This window comes from Rhinatrema bivittatum, chromosome 10 (assembly GCF_901001135.1).
Source record: "Rhinatrema bivittatum chromosome 10, aRhiBiv1.1, whole genome shotgun sequence".
NCBI classification, from domain to species: domain Eukaryota; kingdom Metazoa; phylum Chordata; class Amphibia; order Gymnophiona; family Rhinatrematidae; genus Rhinatrema; species Rhinatrema bivittatum.
The window spans coordinates 94,821,049-94,838,186 of record NC_042624.1 but is presented as its reverse complement, the minus strand read 5'-3'; the positions used below and the strand labels follow the sequence as shown (position 1 = coordinate 94,838,186).

Genomic DNA, 17,138 nt, shown 5'->3' with positions numbered 1-17,138 from the left:
ACTACAGGTATTGAAGGATATACATAGAGAAGCCCCTTTCCCTAATGGAGAAAAAGCATCCTATGCTATTCTACTTTCTGACTTCCTTCTGGAGCAGAAAATTGGCACCTTCGTTTTATGAGCTACTGTAAGCAGATCTATTTTGGGAGGACCCCACCAAGAGACAATGTTGTTCACCAAACTCTGACTCAGGGTCCCCTAGAATGTTTGATTTGCCTGCCAAATAAGAAGTGGTTTTTAGGGTCATCCCACATGAGATAGTTTGCCTTTCTGGACCAGGTCAACTTGACCAGCCACTTGATTTCTGAAAATTTCTAGTTGTGGTTAGAAAAATTATGTTGTAACAGCTTATCCTTGGCCAAATGGATGGGATAGCTACTAAGACAGAAAATCTCCAAAATCTTCTGCCGCACAGATGTGCTTCTAGAGTCCACTGGGAATTTAATGTCTCCTTGGTTTGCCTCATATACAAGTTTGCCATGGGGGTTATATAGACTGTTAAGTCCATAGAGGTTCATTTTAAAACAAGCGCATGTGCGCTCAAACACACATATATTGGACACGCAATCGAGGATACATTGGAATTTTTAGTAGTGCATGCACATGTTTTAAAATGCACCAACCACGCGTAAGTATGCTCCTAATTTTAAGAAGTTACATGAACACAACTAGCGCACGTGTCTTTCATAGGACCTAGTCTGCTTTTATGTGTATGTCAGTGAATTTTAAACATGCTCATGCGAGGCACAGTCCCAGTTTTGTGATTAGTCCACCAGTTTGTCCAGTTAATAGTTCTTTATCCTACATGCCCCCCAGTTAACAGAGACCCCTCATCCTGTTCTATAAGCCCTAAAACTCAAGACCTAGACTTGCTCCGCATCAGGAGCAGCAGTAAAGTTACATGGATATCTAGTGTATCCATGCTACGGGTTTCAGTTTTAAAATTCACAGTTGTATGCATAAATGTCTTGGCCCCGCCCATTTTAGGCTCCCTTATTCCTCACATCTGATCGGGTACATACGCACATAATTTATGTCTTTTTAAAATCTGCATTGCACATATATGTGGGCATTTTTGCATGAGTAATGCTTTTAAATAAATTGATCTGATAAGGTCCCACATCCTTAATAATGTCCAGGATATTTCCCCCTGTGGACATTTAGATCTGAAATTCTGATAGCAGGAAGAAAAGTGCTAGTTTGAGTCATACCTAGCAAAGCCTATATTAATTCTAACTGAGTTGTCAGGCTCATCTATCTCTGACTGAAATAAGCCCTTGACCAGGTAATTAATCAAGTAGGGAAATGCATAAATCCCCAGCTTATATAAAAAAAATTCAGCAACAACATTTCAAGGGCAATTTTCAAAGCCATTTATAAGGGTAACTAGTGATTTGTCTGAGTAAACTGCCTTCCTTAAATTCAGCTAAACATGTGTGGAGGTTAATGCGCATAATTTTACGTGCATTAAAAACGGACATTCTTTTGGGTATGTTTAGGTCAGAAGAGGAAAATGGTGTGTGCACATGACATTTCCAAAAGTACACCTATTTTCCCCTTTAGGCTACCCTTACAAAAAAAAAGCACATGTGAAGTATGTAGCTAGTTTTGAAATGCATATTATATGCAAATTTCTAATTGGTTCTCTGCCAAGGCTTTCCCAACTACATTTCCCAGCAGCCCTGTGCTTCCTGTTGCTTCTCTTTCTACAATAATCAGCTAATTCCTGTTCATTTTTCCTTTCCCGTTTAAGGTAGTGTTCCCCCTAGAACTCTCTCTAGAGATGTTCCCTCTATATCCTTCTGTCTTGTATTTGTATTTATTAAAATTTCTTAAACGCTCGTACACATGCCCTGAGCGATTTACAAAATAAAACAAACATAAAATATTCATAAAGCATACAACATAATAACAGTACTCATAAATTCATAATAACTAATGACAGAAAACATCTTTAACATCTGAGCTCTAAGCAGAAGTCGAGTCAGAGCATTAAGCAAAATCTAGCCCCATAAAAAATAACTTGAACATCATTTTAAAAGTTTTAGGGCATTCAGTTAGGCATGGTGTTCCACAAAGCAGGTGCAGCGACTAAAACGCACAGTCTCTTGCAGCTGATAGCCGAGCCGATCTTATTGAGAGGCCTTCAAGGAAACCTCTTTCCTGTGATCTGGTGGGCTTGTATATCCATAACAAGAAGTTCTTCCATGGAAATGAGGACATACTGAGAAGCTTGTGTGTTATTAAAAAAAAAAGTATTTTAGACTGAACTCTAAAACGAACTGGCAGCCACTGAATCTGATGAAGCGTAGATGGAATGTGATCAGTGCGCTTCTTGAGCAGTAGCATTTAAAAGTAATTGGAGAGGCTTTAAGGTAGAGTCAGGCAGTCCAAGATAGATGGAATTGCAATAGACCAATGTAGGCAAAACTGATGCTTGAACTACAAGCCTACAATCATTTGGTTCTAGTACATTCTTCCAACCACATTAAGCTTTTCTTGAAAAAGCCGCTCTTGACCACAGATTTAATATGTTGATTAAAATACAACTTATAGTCTAACCATACCCCTAGGTTTTTTGCATGTGGCAAAATGGGGAATTTATGGTTGTCCAGCTTGACAAAAGAAGGACAAGTTAAGCTATTTGAGCATTGGACCACCATGAATTCAGTCTTCGATAAGTTAAGTGTTCCACTGAAGGGGGAGACTTCTTCGAAGAGCTCCTGCTCAACTCAGGCAAGGCTCCACTCTGGAACAAGAACCAATTGCGGCTCTTGAAAGACTTACAGTTTCTCCATTTTTCAGGCCCTGGAATTTTAGGAGAGTAGAGACTTCTAACTACAGTGCTATCAGTTTTCCTAATCATGGTTCAGTCCCAGACAGCGGTAACAGATGACATATCTATCTGTAATAGATATTTTTCTACCACATTTACAGTCCTTGAAGCCCCTTAAAGTGGGCTTCTTGGAACAGGACATCTTGTGAAGAAAATAAATTCCTCTTATTTATTTATCTTTTCAAAATAGCACTGAAAAGTATAGTCTGGAAGGCTGCCAAGGCAGCAAGGCAACTGAAATTAAAAAAAATGTAAAGATTATATTAATGAAGAAAAAAATTACACAGAGATAGCACACGTGCTTGTGCTGAAGTTCAGACGAAAAAAAGAGTGAAGGAGCTCATAAAGCACAGCCCAAGTGGAAATTCCTGCACATGCTCAGAAGAGCTAAAGTTCTATAGGCTTAGAAAGAAGGGTCTGTTTGGTGCCATTGGATGATATCACCCCACCTGTCATGGTTAATTCAGTCTTGCTTATTGACCGAGAATAGTTCTGTCACCAGAAAAAGGCAGTTAAAATTCTGCTGCCATAAAAACATGTATGTTGCTTTCTGCAGAAAACACAATTAAGTCAAGCTGCGTGAGCACAAAGACACAAGAAAAGCCTCACACGCCAGAAAGAACTTCAAGAATTAAAAAAAAAAAAAAAAAAAGCTCTGCAAACATATTCCTTCTTGGTGTCGCTGGATGATGTAACCCATGTATGTCACTATGGTGAGCTACCTGACTTCAGAGAATATACTTTATACTTATTTATTTTAAACATTTGTATGCCACACAATCCATTTTTCTAGATGGCATAGAAAAAAAAAAACCACATTCATATTAAAATAAACATATTCTATAAATACATTAAACATACACCCCAGTCTATCTGTTCTCAACATATACTTGTGTCCACCTAACCTCGTATGCTACTTCTATATTGTCATCTCGAGCCCAGATAGGATGGGTTAAAAATATGAATATAATAATCCTAATAATAATTGTAATGAAATATACAAATACAGAATTGCTTTCCACAGAACATATTCAATAGTGATTCTTTCCCACAGGATCAGTTTCTGAAAAATATACAGGTTATGTTCTAACACTCTGTCTATAACATTATAGCTATGAGGAATATTACACTGTACACTTTTGGGCAGAAACTAAAATTAGATATCTTGTGCTCTTTACTCTTCTCTAAATTTGGATCCAACCCAGCTCAATTTTGGACTTTGGGGACCATAGGCACACTTGATTGGGGGGGGGGGGGGTGGAGGAGGGGAAGGGTCGCCCAAGGATTGGAAAGTGTGAGGGAGGTCTCCTGGGGAGTCCCTGCCCAGGTCTTCCCCTTGTGTACACACCTTCTCCCCTGGTTTTCCTTTGTCACACCTCATAGTAGCAGTAGAAAAAAAGTGCAGGGACCGTGAGGTGGTGCACACTCACAGGCACTGCGCAAGTGCCACCCCCCTCCTCCACACAAGCTTCCTGTTACTAAGAAAAGACTGCAAGCAACAGGATCACTGCATGGCCTGTGAGCACATGCTGGCTCACAGGCCTGGCGCTAACCTTTTGCTGCTGCAAGCCAGAGGAGAGGAGGGGAGAGAAGTGACACCATGTGGATCCTCGACAGCATTCTTCAAGCTCTGGATCATTGAAAGGATCAGCTGGCCCCTTCAAAATTTGGTGCAATAGACAATTGCCTACATGGTCTATGGGTAAATCCAAGGCTGAATATAAACAGGGTCAGATAAAAACCAGAAGTGAAGAACTGTGAAAATGGTTAATCTCAAGAAATCTCTTAAATATGTTTAGGTTATAGTTTTTACTCTAAATGGCACACAGGAGTAGACTAGCAGGACTACATAGAGTATCTGTGGCTGAATTGATTTTGGTTATAATGAACTGCTTTACAGTATTATGAAACAGTACCTATAGGAGACTGTTAAAACATATAATCATTTTGCCACTTACCTTTCTAAGAACTGGTAAAAAATTAAGAAACAGACGAGGATTAAGAGCTTTAAATCTTTCATTCATAGGCCAATCCTCAATAATTTCCTCATCAGATATCACATAGTTGTCCAGGGCTTTCAGTGACCAAATGCTGTTAACAACAATATGTCTATAATTTTGATTCAGGCTTAATGGTGTGTCAAACAAGGTGAGGCCTGTCAGATTGGGACACACAGATAACGATTGCACATTTGTCAGCTTGCCAATGCTATTGTTATGAAGAAAGAGTAATTTCAGGTCGCTCATTTCTGACCAAAATTCCTTCTCTGGAAGATGCTGAATCTGAAAAAATGTTAACATGTTTAGAGGAAAAAAAAACCTGCAACATATTAATACAAAATGTGTAAAGCCCTAACACCATGGGGGCAATGTCTGAGTTCTACTCAGAGGTTCTCTTTATAAATCAATCTCATTACTGGATGGATTACTTTTGGAGATATTGTTCTTAGAGCGCATATGGTGCAATTTTGAATAGACTGCATTCTTTGGAATGTGTGCAGAAACTTTTAGCCCATGCAGTTTCCCTTTGAAAATTAGCAGCTACAAAGCATATGTCCTAACAGAGGCCACATACTATGTCCTAACAGAGGCCACATACTTTGTACATGGTAACTGTGCAAGCAGCCAAGAGGTTGGGGAGGTACAATTGTAACTTAACAACACCGTAGATAATGCCGGATAATCAATTGGCCAATCCAGTCTGCCCAGTTGAGATACTTCCTCTTTGAGGAAATGAGCATATAAATTCACATACGCAACCCAACACCAACTCTCTCCCCCCCCCCCCCCTCCCCCATCTTATCTTTTCCTGACCTCTCAACCCTATACCCTATGTCTTCCATATCTGTGCTAAGCATACCCAAAATCTGTAAGTACTTGTCTCCACCACCTCTGCTGGCAGGACATTTCAGGCTTTGCCATCTTCAACTCTGATTCTCACTAGACCAATACTTAATCCAACACCCAGGCCTCCTTCCATGTCTTATTACCAAGTTTTGTGATAATCCACACCCTACCCCAGCCACCAAAATTTGTGAGGCTGTTGTCCAAAAAAACACAGACTTCACATGCTCATTGAAGTTTCTGCTTTAATCATAGTCCTTCCATGCTGGACATCCCAGTCATCTTGGAAACCCGATACCTGTCAAACTGCTGCTGTCCTGAGTTGTAACTACACTCCATGCAGATTATACATCAGTGTTTCTTTATTATTCTCTTCTGCCATTAGGGGTACAGATTAGTGAAAAATATGTAAAGCCCTAACACAATGGGGACAACTTGTCCCATATATTCAGTAGGGTGGTTAGTGGACAAGTTACCTGGTTAGCCAGATAACTTGTCCATTAACCCACCCTACTGAATATGGACCTCAATAAGCGCAACTGACTAGAATTACAGTCCTGCTAGCAATGACTGATTGTTATTTTTAGGATAAATCTTATTCTTTTTTTTTACTGGCACAAAATACAGGCACATAAAAATCTTTAGGAAATATGACTTTCAACTGAAATTTGAAACAAAGCTGGAGAATATCCAACAGCTATCCAGAGATTTTCATCTCTCCTAAATCAATTCACACACTAAAAGTATGGTGTGCTCTGAAAAAAGTAACAATGTATACAAATGAAATCATTTTAAATTCAGCAGACAGAAAACACCAAGCATCTTGGATTCTATATAAGGAAATCTGCAAATGCTTTTGCTACCCCCAGGTTTGTCATCAATTTTTCTGGGGTGCACACAGGTCAATGGTAGCAATATAAAGAAGCCCAGTTTATATCATTCAAAATTATAATCCCAATTTTTTCAAATGCACATAGAGGTTAATTTTAAACATCCTGCATACCAGTAAAGTCTGAGTATACACCGTGCCCAGCATTTTCAGAGCAAATGTACGTGCATACATTTCCTTTGAAAATACTTGGGTAATGGGTGAGTGCGCACACATATCCACTTGCGGGTATCACGGTTTTGCCTGCGGCACAGTCTTCCCTCCACCAGGAGTCCTCATTGAGCCTTGCTCACTATCTTGCCAGTTATCTCCTCCCCGATTACACAACTAGAAGTCGGCTTCTTCACCTCCCAACATCTTCAAATCCTTCTTGTCTACGCCCCCCCAGGGTTCCTAGAATCCAATGTCTCCCCTATCCTTGAAATCTCCACCATGCTCATCAACCTGGATTCTCCAGCAATCATCTTAGGAGACTTCAATCTACATATTGACAACCCCTCACCATCCAACAGCTGTTTAACCCTCCTCACAGCCCTATCTGCCATGGGATTCCAACAAATAGTCAATGAACCCACACACAAAGCGGGTCACACCCTGGACTTGATTTTCTTCAACAAAGGGATTACGAACACGTACAACTTGAAGAACAAAAAGGTCCCTTGGTCAGACCACACTCTTATTTCTACCTCTTTTGCACTGGAAGAAACCAACACCCCTATCATCCCCTCACCTTCATTCCATTACAAAAAGCGATGTTCTCCAGAAGACCTCAACACCCAATTAGTCTCCCAGCTCCCCCTATTAGACTTATCCGACCCTAACGCTGCCATTCGTTCATGGAACAACATAACAGAAAACATAGCCAACAAGCTCTGTCCTTCAATTACAAAAAAATCTCACACCAATGCAGCCAACAGACAACCTTGGTTCACCAACGAACTCAGAAAACTTAAACAAACTTTAAGAAAGAAAGAAGCTACCTGGCGTAAAACCCCTTGCGACACCACCATCTCATCATACAAATCGACACTTTACCAGTACAAATCCCTCACCTCAAAATCAAAAAAAGATTTTTACGCATCCAAGATTCACAACCTGGTCTTTGACGCTAAAGCCCTCTTCACCTATGTCTCCAGCCTCACTCAAACCATACCGCGAGAAATCCCCGGCAATATGGCTCAGTCCAAAGCCGAAGAACTCGCTCAGTTTTTCCAAAATAAAATTTCCAATCTCCTAACACAACTGCCTCCCGACACAGTAGCCCTCCAGACATATCAACAACCTGCACACAAAAATGCCAGCTTAAACACCTTTGAACCTGTAGCCTCCACTGAGATACAAGCCATCCTGAGAAAAATGAAACCTTCATCTCATCCTGCAGACCACATCCCCTCCAAATTACTTCTATCTATTCCAGACACAATAGCCTCATCTTTGACAAATATCATCAACTGCTCTCTAGCCCAAGGAATCTGCCCCGATGACCTCAAAATGGCCTCAATCTCACCGCTCTTAAAGAAACCTAACCTTGACCCGAAGGAACCCAACAACTTCCGCCCCATAGCTAACCTCCCATTCATCGCCAAGATCATGGAAAAACTAGTGAACTCTCAACTCTCAGATTTCATCGAAGACAACAATCTTCTCTTCACCCCACAACACGGCTTCAGAAAAAATCGAGGCACAGAATCCCTCCTCTCCTCGTTGACAGATTATATCTTAATGGGCTTTGACAAAGGAAACTCATTCCTATTGATCCTGTTAGACCTCTCAGCAGCGTTCGACACGGTCAACCACGCCATCCTCCTAAACCAACTCTCGTCTATAGGAATCAGCGGCACCGTCCTATCCTGGTTCAAAACGTTTCTCAATAACAGAGGTTACAAAGTTAAAATCCAAAACAAGGAATCCTCTAGATTTGACTCTGTCATAGGAGTCCCTCAAGGTTCTTCATTATCTCCGACCCTATTTAATATCTATCTTCTTCCTCTCTGCCAACTTCTCACCAACCTCAATCTAAAGTACTTCCTTTATGCAGACGATATCCAAATCATCATCCCCATCAAAGATACATACTCTGAAACTCTTGACTACTGGGAATCATGCCACCTGAAAATCAAACAACTACTAAACAACCTACACCTCATCTTAAACTCTTCTAAGACAGAAATCCTTCTCATTTCTCCGGAAACCAACATCTCCAACACTACTCTTCCCACCAACCTACCTACCACACAAGTTCGAGACTTAGGAGTGATAATAGACAACCGGCTAAACTTCAAGGCCCATATCAACAAAACAACCAAAGACTGCTTCTATAAACTCCAGGTTCTGAAGAGGATAAGACCTCTTTTCCATGCCCAAGACTTCAGAACGATCATCCAAGCAGTCATTTTTGCAAAATTAGACTACTGCAATTCCCTATTGCTAGGTCTGCCCTCTTCCTACTCCAAACCACTACAGATGATTCAAAACTCAGCAGCTCGATTACTAACAGGCGCAAGAAAGAGAGACCACATATCCCCCATTCTGAAAGAGTTACATTGGCTTCCCGTCCACTTCCGTATCATGTACAAAGCCATTTGTGTCATCTTCAAAACTATTCATCAACGCATCTCCCTCGATCTACAAATCCCCCTCCAAGCATACAACTCGACAAGACCTACCAGAAATGTCTACCGAGGCGCCCTCAAAGTTCCCCCTGCGAAAATGACCAAACACATCACTCTAAGAGATCGTGCCACCTCCACTGCTGGCCCTTCTCTGTGGAATTCCATTCCCACAGATCTCAGACTGGAACCCTGCCTCTTAACTTTTAGGAAAGGACTTAAGACTTGGTTATTCAAGCAAGCTTTCCCAGACACAATCTAATATCACGTTATAGATACAAACCAAGGACTTCAAATATTCAGCCATTAATCATGCCATTTTTACATAGCATTTAATTTATTTGTATACCGTTTAACCGTTTATTCTTTCCTATCTCTTCCTTCTTATCCAAGTTCTGCTACCCTTGTTATTTGTAACTGCTCCTTCGATCACCACAGTTCTAGTTGTTGTATTTTATGCACTCCCTTTCCATGTAAACCAGCAAGATATGTGCTCATGATTGCCGGTATATAAAAACCTTAAATAAATAAATAAATAAATAAAACTACCAAGCCTCAGCATTACTTAACCCATCCTGTCCAGTGCCTCTTCATTGAGTCACCTCTGCTCTCTGACATGGCTACCTCTATCTTGCTATTCTACCTTGCCTTGCGGCCTACTCAGGCCTCCTACCTTACTTTGTGGCCTATCCAAGCACCCAGCCTTGCCTTGTGGCCTCTCTTGGCCTATTACCTTGCTCTGTGGCCCCCTGGACCTCTCTGCCTTACTTGATAGCCTCCGGGCCTTCTAGGTTCACCTATCCAATCTTGGCCTTGTTGGGCTTTCCTGTTCAGTCTATTCTTTGCTTCAGTCCTTATCTAGGTCTGTCCTTGTCCTGCCCAGTCCGGTAATTTGTGGACTAATTGGTAAAAGTGGTAATTTCCTTCACATGCACATGTGACAAAATTCGATGACTTACACCCAAGTCTAAGAAAAATACACGAGTGAAACCTCATGTTTAAATGATTAAAATTAGGAGCACAAATATTTGCATATAGATTTGCGCCACTTATCTGGATAAATTTTAACTTCTCCAGACAAGTGGCAGCTTTGCTGCTACTTAAATGGATAAGTCTCAAAAAACGCTACTTATCCAGCTATGTTAAAAATACATGCTATCCACCCACTGTCCGCCCACTAGATATCTGGCTAACTACTTAGTTGTATAAGTGACTTATCCAGCTATGTGGTGGCCTGTGAATATATCAGGATATTCAATGGCCGCAACTTAGCCAGATAAGTTGCTAATTATTTGGCAATATAAACTTTCTTGCCCTAAGTGGCCCTTGCCCTAAGTGGCAGGGGCACTTAGGGCAAAAAAGTTAAGTACATCTCAGCTGAGGTTATTGCTAGTGGCTAGCATTAATGCATGCCACTGGACCTTCTCCCCCAAAATACAGTTATGCCCCCCCCCAAAGTCCCTCCCCCAGACAAATTAGATATTTGGGCCCATGAACAGCCTCATTCCCCTGCACTGGATTCTAGTCCCCCCTTGGCTTTTCAGAGCCCTACTCCCCTATCCCAGAATGAAGATGGGCCTTCCGGAACCCTCACATTCCCACTCCAGAATGATGGACCTTCTGAACCATTCTAGAATGAAGATGGGTCTTCAATGATGCATGTCAAAGTGTTGATGGCACTATTTTGGATTTAACTGGGGGAGGAGAGGTTTCCCTGTATCAACTAGTCCTTTTACTGTGGGCCACTTGGTGCTGGGAAACCTAATATGCAAAGTGTGGTCTACATTAGCTTGGCTATGTTACCTTTAACGCAGCCACATTCTCATATCATTAGTTTCATTCATTGGATGTTAAAGCTTTAAAACTGGCAGATAACACATGTAACTATGTCAATTTAATGTTGGTTAGTACAAAGACCCTTTAAGTGAGACAGTACTTAAACACTGCTGCATCTCTGTCCTTTGTCTTTGCTCCGATTAAATAATGTTGTCAGGAACTTTGCAGCTGACTACATTATATCCTCTCCAACAGGAATGAAACTTCATGAAAACTTCTTCAGGTGTCAAGATCCATTATTTTTTTTAATTATGATGATGAATTAAAGTGATGGTGTTTGTTCAAGTATGTCCCTTTTTTTGGAGAATGGCTAGTAATGAAGCTGATGAGTATGCAGTTTCTTGTGGCCAGTTTTTAAGAGAGTTGCAGAATGTTTTAGGATTATAGCTATATAAGAGCATACAAAGGAAAATATTCATTTACTCTTTGGTTGTAGTTGTCAGTGCAATACATAGCTTATCACAAAATAAAGCTTCTTCCATGTAAAGGTTTATAATTTTAGTGCAAAACTTCCCATGTTATTTTCCCCCCTCTCGTTAATGCCTTTGTTATCATGTTTTACTGTTCAATGTAAAGCGCCATGCCGTGCGTTTGTTTTACGTTACAATGTGAACCGATATGATATCCTGGATGAATGTTGGTATATAAAAATTTTAAATAAATAAATAACTAAATAAAGGTTTAGGGTTAGAATAGCAGGATGTATAGTAAGAGCTGTATCGGGACATGCATACAGATCTTGCTTAAAATGTATATCTTTGAGCCTATGTTGTCAGTCTTCCATGTTTATGAGCACTAAACTTCAGAAACTGCATGCTAGTTTCTGTGTATCTTCCTATATACATTTTATTCATGATACTAATTGCATACATAATGGTAAAAACCAAAAACGAAAGCCTTGGCCACCAATGGATATGAGCTATAAAAGTTGATAGGAAACTGGAACAGAAAGAAGGCACAAATGATGGAAAATGTCGCTACATTTTTGCATTGTCTTGGGAGCCTCAGTTATATTTTCTGTATTTTTATTTTTTTAGCAATTGCTTTTTCCTGTGTAAATTCTACCTTGCTTGTTAAAGCTGGCAGCTACCATAATTCTAGTTTGATCTGGTGTTTCCATCATTTCTACTCTAGTTCTGAAGCCTGACACTTTATTTTCCAATTTCTTTTGTTGATGGATTCTCTATTACATCGTACCCCCCAAACATTTTATTTTGATGTATATTCTCTGTCAGTTCTCATCCTATTGTTAGTGTACAGCTTTCCTGGTCAATAGGGAATCCTGCTGATTTACTAAATTGGGTGCACAGTTTCAGCTTTAACCTACCAAAGTTAAAATATCAAAGGCTCTGTTTTCAAAAGAGTTTTGCAATAGCACAGAATAAGAAAAAACCTTTTGAAAATAGTACTCCAAAGTATGATGAAATGGAGGTATTTTATTTACTCTGTCCCAAATTCAGAAGACATAATGAGGTCCCTATTCAGTCGCTGGCCAGCTGGGAAAATTAGCCAGATAGACTTATCTGGCTAACTTAGCTAGGATATTAAGTGGTGTGGGTACACCGCTGAATATCCCTCGCTATCTTATATTTAGCAGGATAGGTTTATCCGGCTAACTTTAGGACTGCGCTTCTGCTGCCCTAAAGTCATGCAACTGTGATAGCAGGCTAATGCTGAAAATCGGTGTTTATTCATCTACTGTAGCCAGATAACCAGCCCCACCCCGGAAAACCCCTGAGTTAGCCAGATAACACATTATGCAGCCACCTTGGGGCCAGTCAGCGTGACAGGATTTTCAAATTTGCCATTTGTCCAATTAAGTCTGAACTCAGCCGGACAAATGGCACTGAATATTGGCCTCTGTGACAACAGCTTTAAAAGGACTAATCTTGGATAACTAAGCAGTTGCCCAGGTAAATTCCCTCCCTTCAGTGGCCAAAAGTACGCATGCTGTTTCGCTGCATGTGGAATTTGGCTGCAAGAAAATAGGGCAGGTCAGGGGAGGTAAAGCATGCAGAGGGATTTCATTTTGAAATCCCCGGGTGTATTTTACTGTGCGTAGTGTGCAGCTGCTGTAAAGCAGGTACAAAGTCCATGGGTGCTTGGTCCCTGCCAACCCTGAATTTTCTAAAGGAAATGCTGCAGACTATTGTCAATCTCATAAAGTACATACTTTGCACCTGCTGCTTGTGTGGGCAGGTAAGCGGATAGGTGGAGTGGGGTAAAATGGCTCACATCCAGTACATTGGAAAATTCCAAGAATGTGTGTTGTTTTATCCCCCTGACCTAATCATACCCAAAGGAGCTGTTAGCATGCACATTGGGAGCCCTGCGGGTACTGGCTCAATGCTATAAATAGGGCGCGTTTTAGACAGGCCAATTTACCCGGGTAACTCTCCGTTTCCCTGTGTAAGTGGCTTTGAAAATCATCATCTATGCAGGCATAGGCAATATATGCACGTGCCTTGGGTACCAAATGCTGAAGATGCCCAAAAACTTGGATTCCCTCCACTGCTCTCTGACTTTCGGGGAAGGGGGGGGGGTAAGGAACGAACCACCTATGAGCGTCATCATCTTAAATCTGGCTCTGCTTCTATAGGGCAATTATTGGAAATGTACTGTGTATTCAACCAAATACAAACAACAGCATATACAAAAGACAAACAGCATCCCCTCCCTCCCCCCCAATACAGACTCCCAACCGGCTACACAGCAGCATGTTGACATCAACAAATAGTTTAAAAAACAATGCCAGGAAAGCATTATATCACCCCTCCCCCATCACGTACCAATAAAAGGCAAGGAAAGAAGAAAGTACTCCAAACTTCCAAGAGAAATCTGTGCTTTGGTCCTAAGAACTGGTTCCCAATCCTTCTCAAGCAGCCTGAGTTTACCTCTAATTTTATCAGATAAGAGTTCAGTTTCAAGCCACCCGCTCAACTCAGACAGCCAATCACTCATCAAAGGAGTGCAGGACCTTCGCAGGAGCAAATAATTCCTTAATAAGTAGTGACCCGCCTCTATCATTTTTAAAGGGATTGACCTGGTTAAATCCCCACAGATGAACAATGTCTTCCACTCAGCAGGCCAACGTGCACACCTTCAGGCTGAGCGCACCGTTGAGCATGCGACTGGCAGCACGTTTGACGCGCATCTATTACCTCTTATACAGTAAGGGGTTTAGCGCATCGAAAACACACGGCCAACCCCACTGAAAACCAATAGCGCTCATCACATGCAAATGCAGGTTGATGTGGCTATTAGTTAGTCCCTGGGATACTGAAAGTAAAATGTGCAGCCAAGCCACACATTTTGCACTCAAAAATTAATGCCTGCCCAAGGGCAGACGTTAATTTCTGAGCAACCTAGAAAAGTGTACAGAAAAGCAGAAAATACTGCTTTTCTGTACACCCTCCACCTTAATATCCTAGCGATATTAAGTTGGAGGAAACAAAAATTAAAAAAAAACAAAAACAAAAACCTGTCTGCTGATCAGCGGTTAGAAAAACGGACACTCAATTTTTCTGGCATCCGTTTTCCTAACCCGTGGCTGTCAGTGGGTTCAGAAACCGACGCCGGTAAAATAGAGCATCAGTTGTCAGACCCGCTGACAGCCACCTCTACGCTAATAAGGAAGCGCTAGGGACATGCTCGTGTCCCTAGCGCCTCCTTATTAGCGCGACCCCTCATTTAAATAAAGAATCGCGCTCCCAGGAGAGGTGGCTGGGCGCATGTCGGAGAGCAAGCGCTCAACACAGAGCGCCCACTCTTCCGCAATTCTTACTGTATCGGCCTGCTTGTTTTATGTCATGCATATTTTTATCTTTCGGTGAAAGAGGTGGTCTGTGGAGGGGGGAGGGAATGTGAGCACAGGTGCTCTTCTACCCCTGCTGTTTTCCCTTTGAAAATTGTTTACAGGTCATACCCATGGATCTGCAAGCTCCTCAGGCAGTTCTAAAACTACCCCCCCCCCCCTCTAGAAAAGTTTCTATTAATCCACTAATGTGATTTATAATGAAATACTAGAGAATTTTAGCAGAATTGCCAAAGCAATTATGACTTACAGCATAAGTATCTATGTATTTAGTTTTTGTTTAGAACACATACTCAGACCTGAAGGTATTCCAATTAGAAGCTACATGATTTAAATGTTTGTGGCTGTTAGGAGGAATTGAGTCCTTCCTGTTAAAAGGATCCATTCTGAAAGACCTTGACCACCCAAGTTCAACAAGAGCGCGAGTGCTGAATGCTTTATTTCTCCTACTGGACATGTACTCAGTCAGCACAGATCAAAAAGCCAAACACAGCGGAAGGAGCAGACAAACTGCACAGACAGTGCAAAAAAGAGAGAGAGAGAGAGAGGGCAGAAGACAACGACAATTTATATATTTATTTGTGCTTAAATATTGCTTATCACATCAAAAGATGTTCCAAGCAGAATAGATTATAATGAGCTGAAGATGGTAGCAACACAAATAAACATAACAAAACATTCCACTCTCAAAATATTCACATCTGTATAAAAAAAAAAAAACCAACATCTCACACTCCAAACATACACTCCACTAAAATCTCCCAACCAACCCCGTATCTATAACTCACCAAGCCTTATCGGACTCATTACACAAACACACGTCACCTTGTCTAACTATAAAAAACATATAGAGAAAACGTATTGATCTGCCCTAATCTTTATATGCCATCTTCCCATAGTAACATAGTAAATGACAGCAGAAAAATGGCCCATCCAGTCTGCCCAGAAAAGTATTTTCAGGGTTTCTACTGCCGCTCCATGAACGTATCCCCCATGCCTTCTGTTTAGGGTTGCAATTGCTGCTCAGTACATGTTGCCCCACTGCTTTAGTACCATTCTAGGGATCCTTTGTGTTTATCCCATGTCTTTCTGTATTCCAGGGCCAAACGATACAGACTTTTCAGGTATTTAAAAGTCTGTATCGTATTCCCCCTCTCCTCTAGGATCCTCGTCTCCACCACCTCCACTGGGAGGGCATTCCAGGCATCCACCCTTTCCATGAAAAAACGTTTTCTGCCATTGGTCCTGAGTCTCCCCCCTTGGAGCTTCCAGAACTTAATTCATTGAAAAAAGTTTGCTTCTTGTGGACTACTAATACTTTTCAGGTATTTAAAAGTCTGTATCGTATTCCCCCTCTCCTCTAGGATCCTCATCTCATATGGCTTCTAATGCAGACCACACACCATTTTGGTTGCCTTTCTCTGGACCACTTCTAGCCCCTCTCTATCCTTTCTCAGATACAGTCTGTGTAACTGAACACAGTATTCCAGGTGAAGCCCTCCCCAATGACCTATACAGTGGCATGATCACTTTTTTTTCTACTGCTTATTCCTCTCTCTATGCATCCTAGCATTCTTCTGGTTCTAGTCACCCTCTTGTCACACTGTTTTGCAGTGCACATCAGCTTCTCACCCACCATCTCATATTGCTTCTTTGGATTTTTAAAACCCCCAAATGCATGATTTTGCCCTTTTTATGCACTGACTCTTATCTGCCAGGATTTTGACCACTCCTCAAGTTTTCTTAGATCATTTCTCATTTTGGCTACACCCACAGATGTATCCACTTTGTTGCAGATTTTAGTGTCATTCGCAAAAAGAGAGACTTTTCCTTCTAACCCTTCTGCAATATTGCTCACAAAAATATTGAACCAGACTGATCCCAATGGCACTCCACTAACCACCACTCTCCTTAGAACGGATTCTATTTACCACCATCCTCTCTCATCTATCATTCAGCCAGTTTTTAATCCCACCTCCAGCCCTTTAGTTTATTCATGAGCTGATTGAATTTCAGCAAAGCTTTTAATACAATTAAAATCCATCTAGCACATGTCCTTGATCTAATTTCTTGGCTTAGGGAAAAAATAAATACAACCTTGTGATTGATTACATTCAAAAAAGAATGAGAAGGCCAAGAAGTGTCAAAAGAAGTCACATCTTTTAACAGTTGCAGTTTAGCACCACTGAGTTAAATTTTAAAACCATTTTTCAGTGTGATTCAGATCTTCAGAGGGATAACTGTGTTAGTCTGGTGTGGCAAAAATGACAAAAGGCGGGTGACACCTTATAGACTAATTAATTTATTAAGG

At 41.1% G+C, this 17,138-nt stretch overlaps 1 protein-coding gene across 4 annotated transcripts in view; it reads right to left on the bottom strand.

Moving 5' to 3' along the window:
- LRRIQ3 (leucine rich repeats and IQ motif containing 3) overlaps positions 1–17,138 on the bottom strand; it is a 69,604-nt gene that overhangs the window by 47,129 nt on the left and 5,337 nt on the right. For all 4 annotated transcript variants that reach the window (XM_029618680.1, XM_029618682.1, XM_029618683.1 and 1 more), the window contains exon 3: positions 4,795–5,118. In XM_029618680.1, coding sequence (XP_029474540.1) covers positions 4,795–5,118 — 324 coding nt within the window. The remainder of the gene's footprint in view (positions 1–4,794; positions 5,119–17,138) is intronic.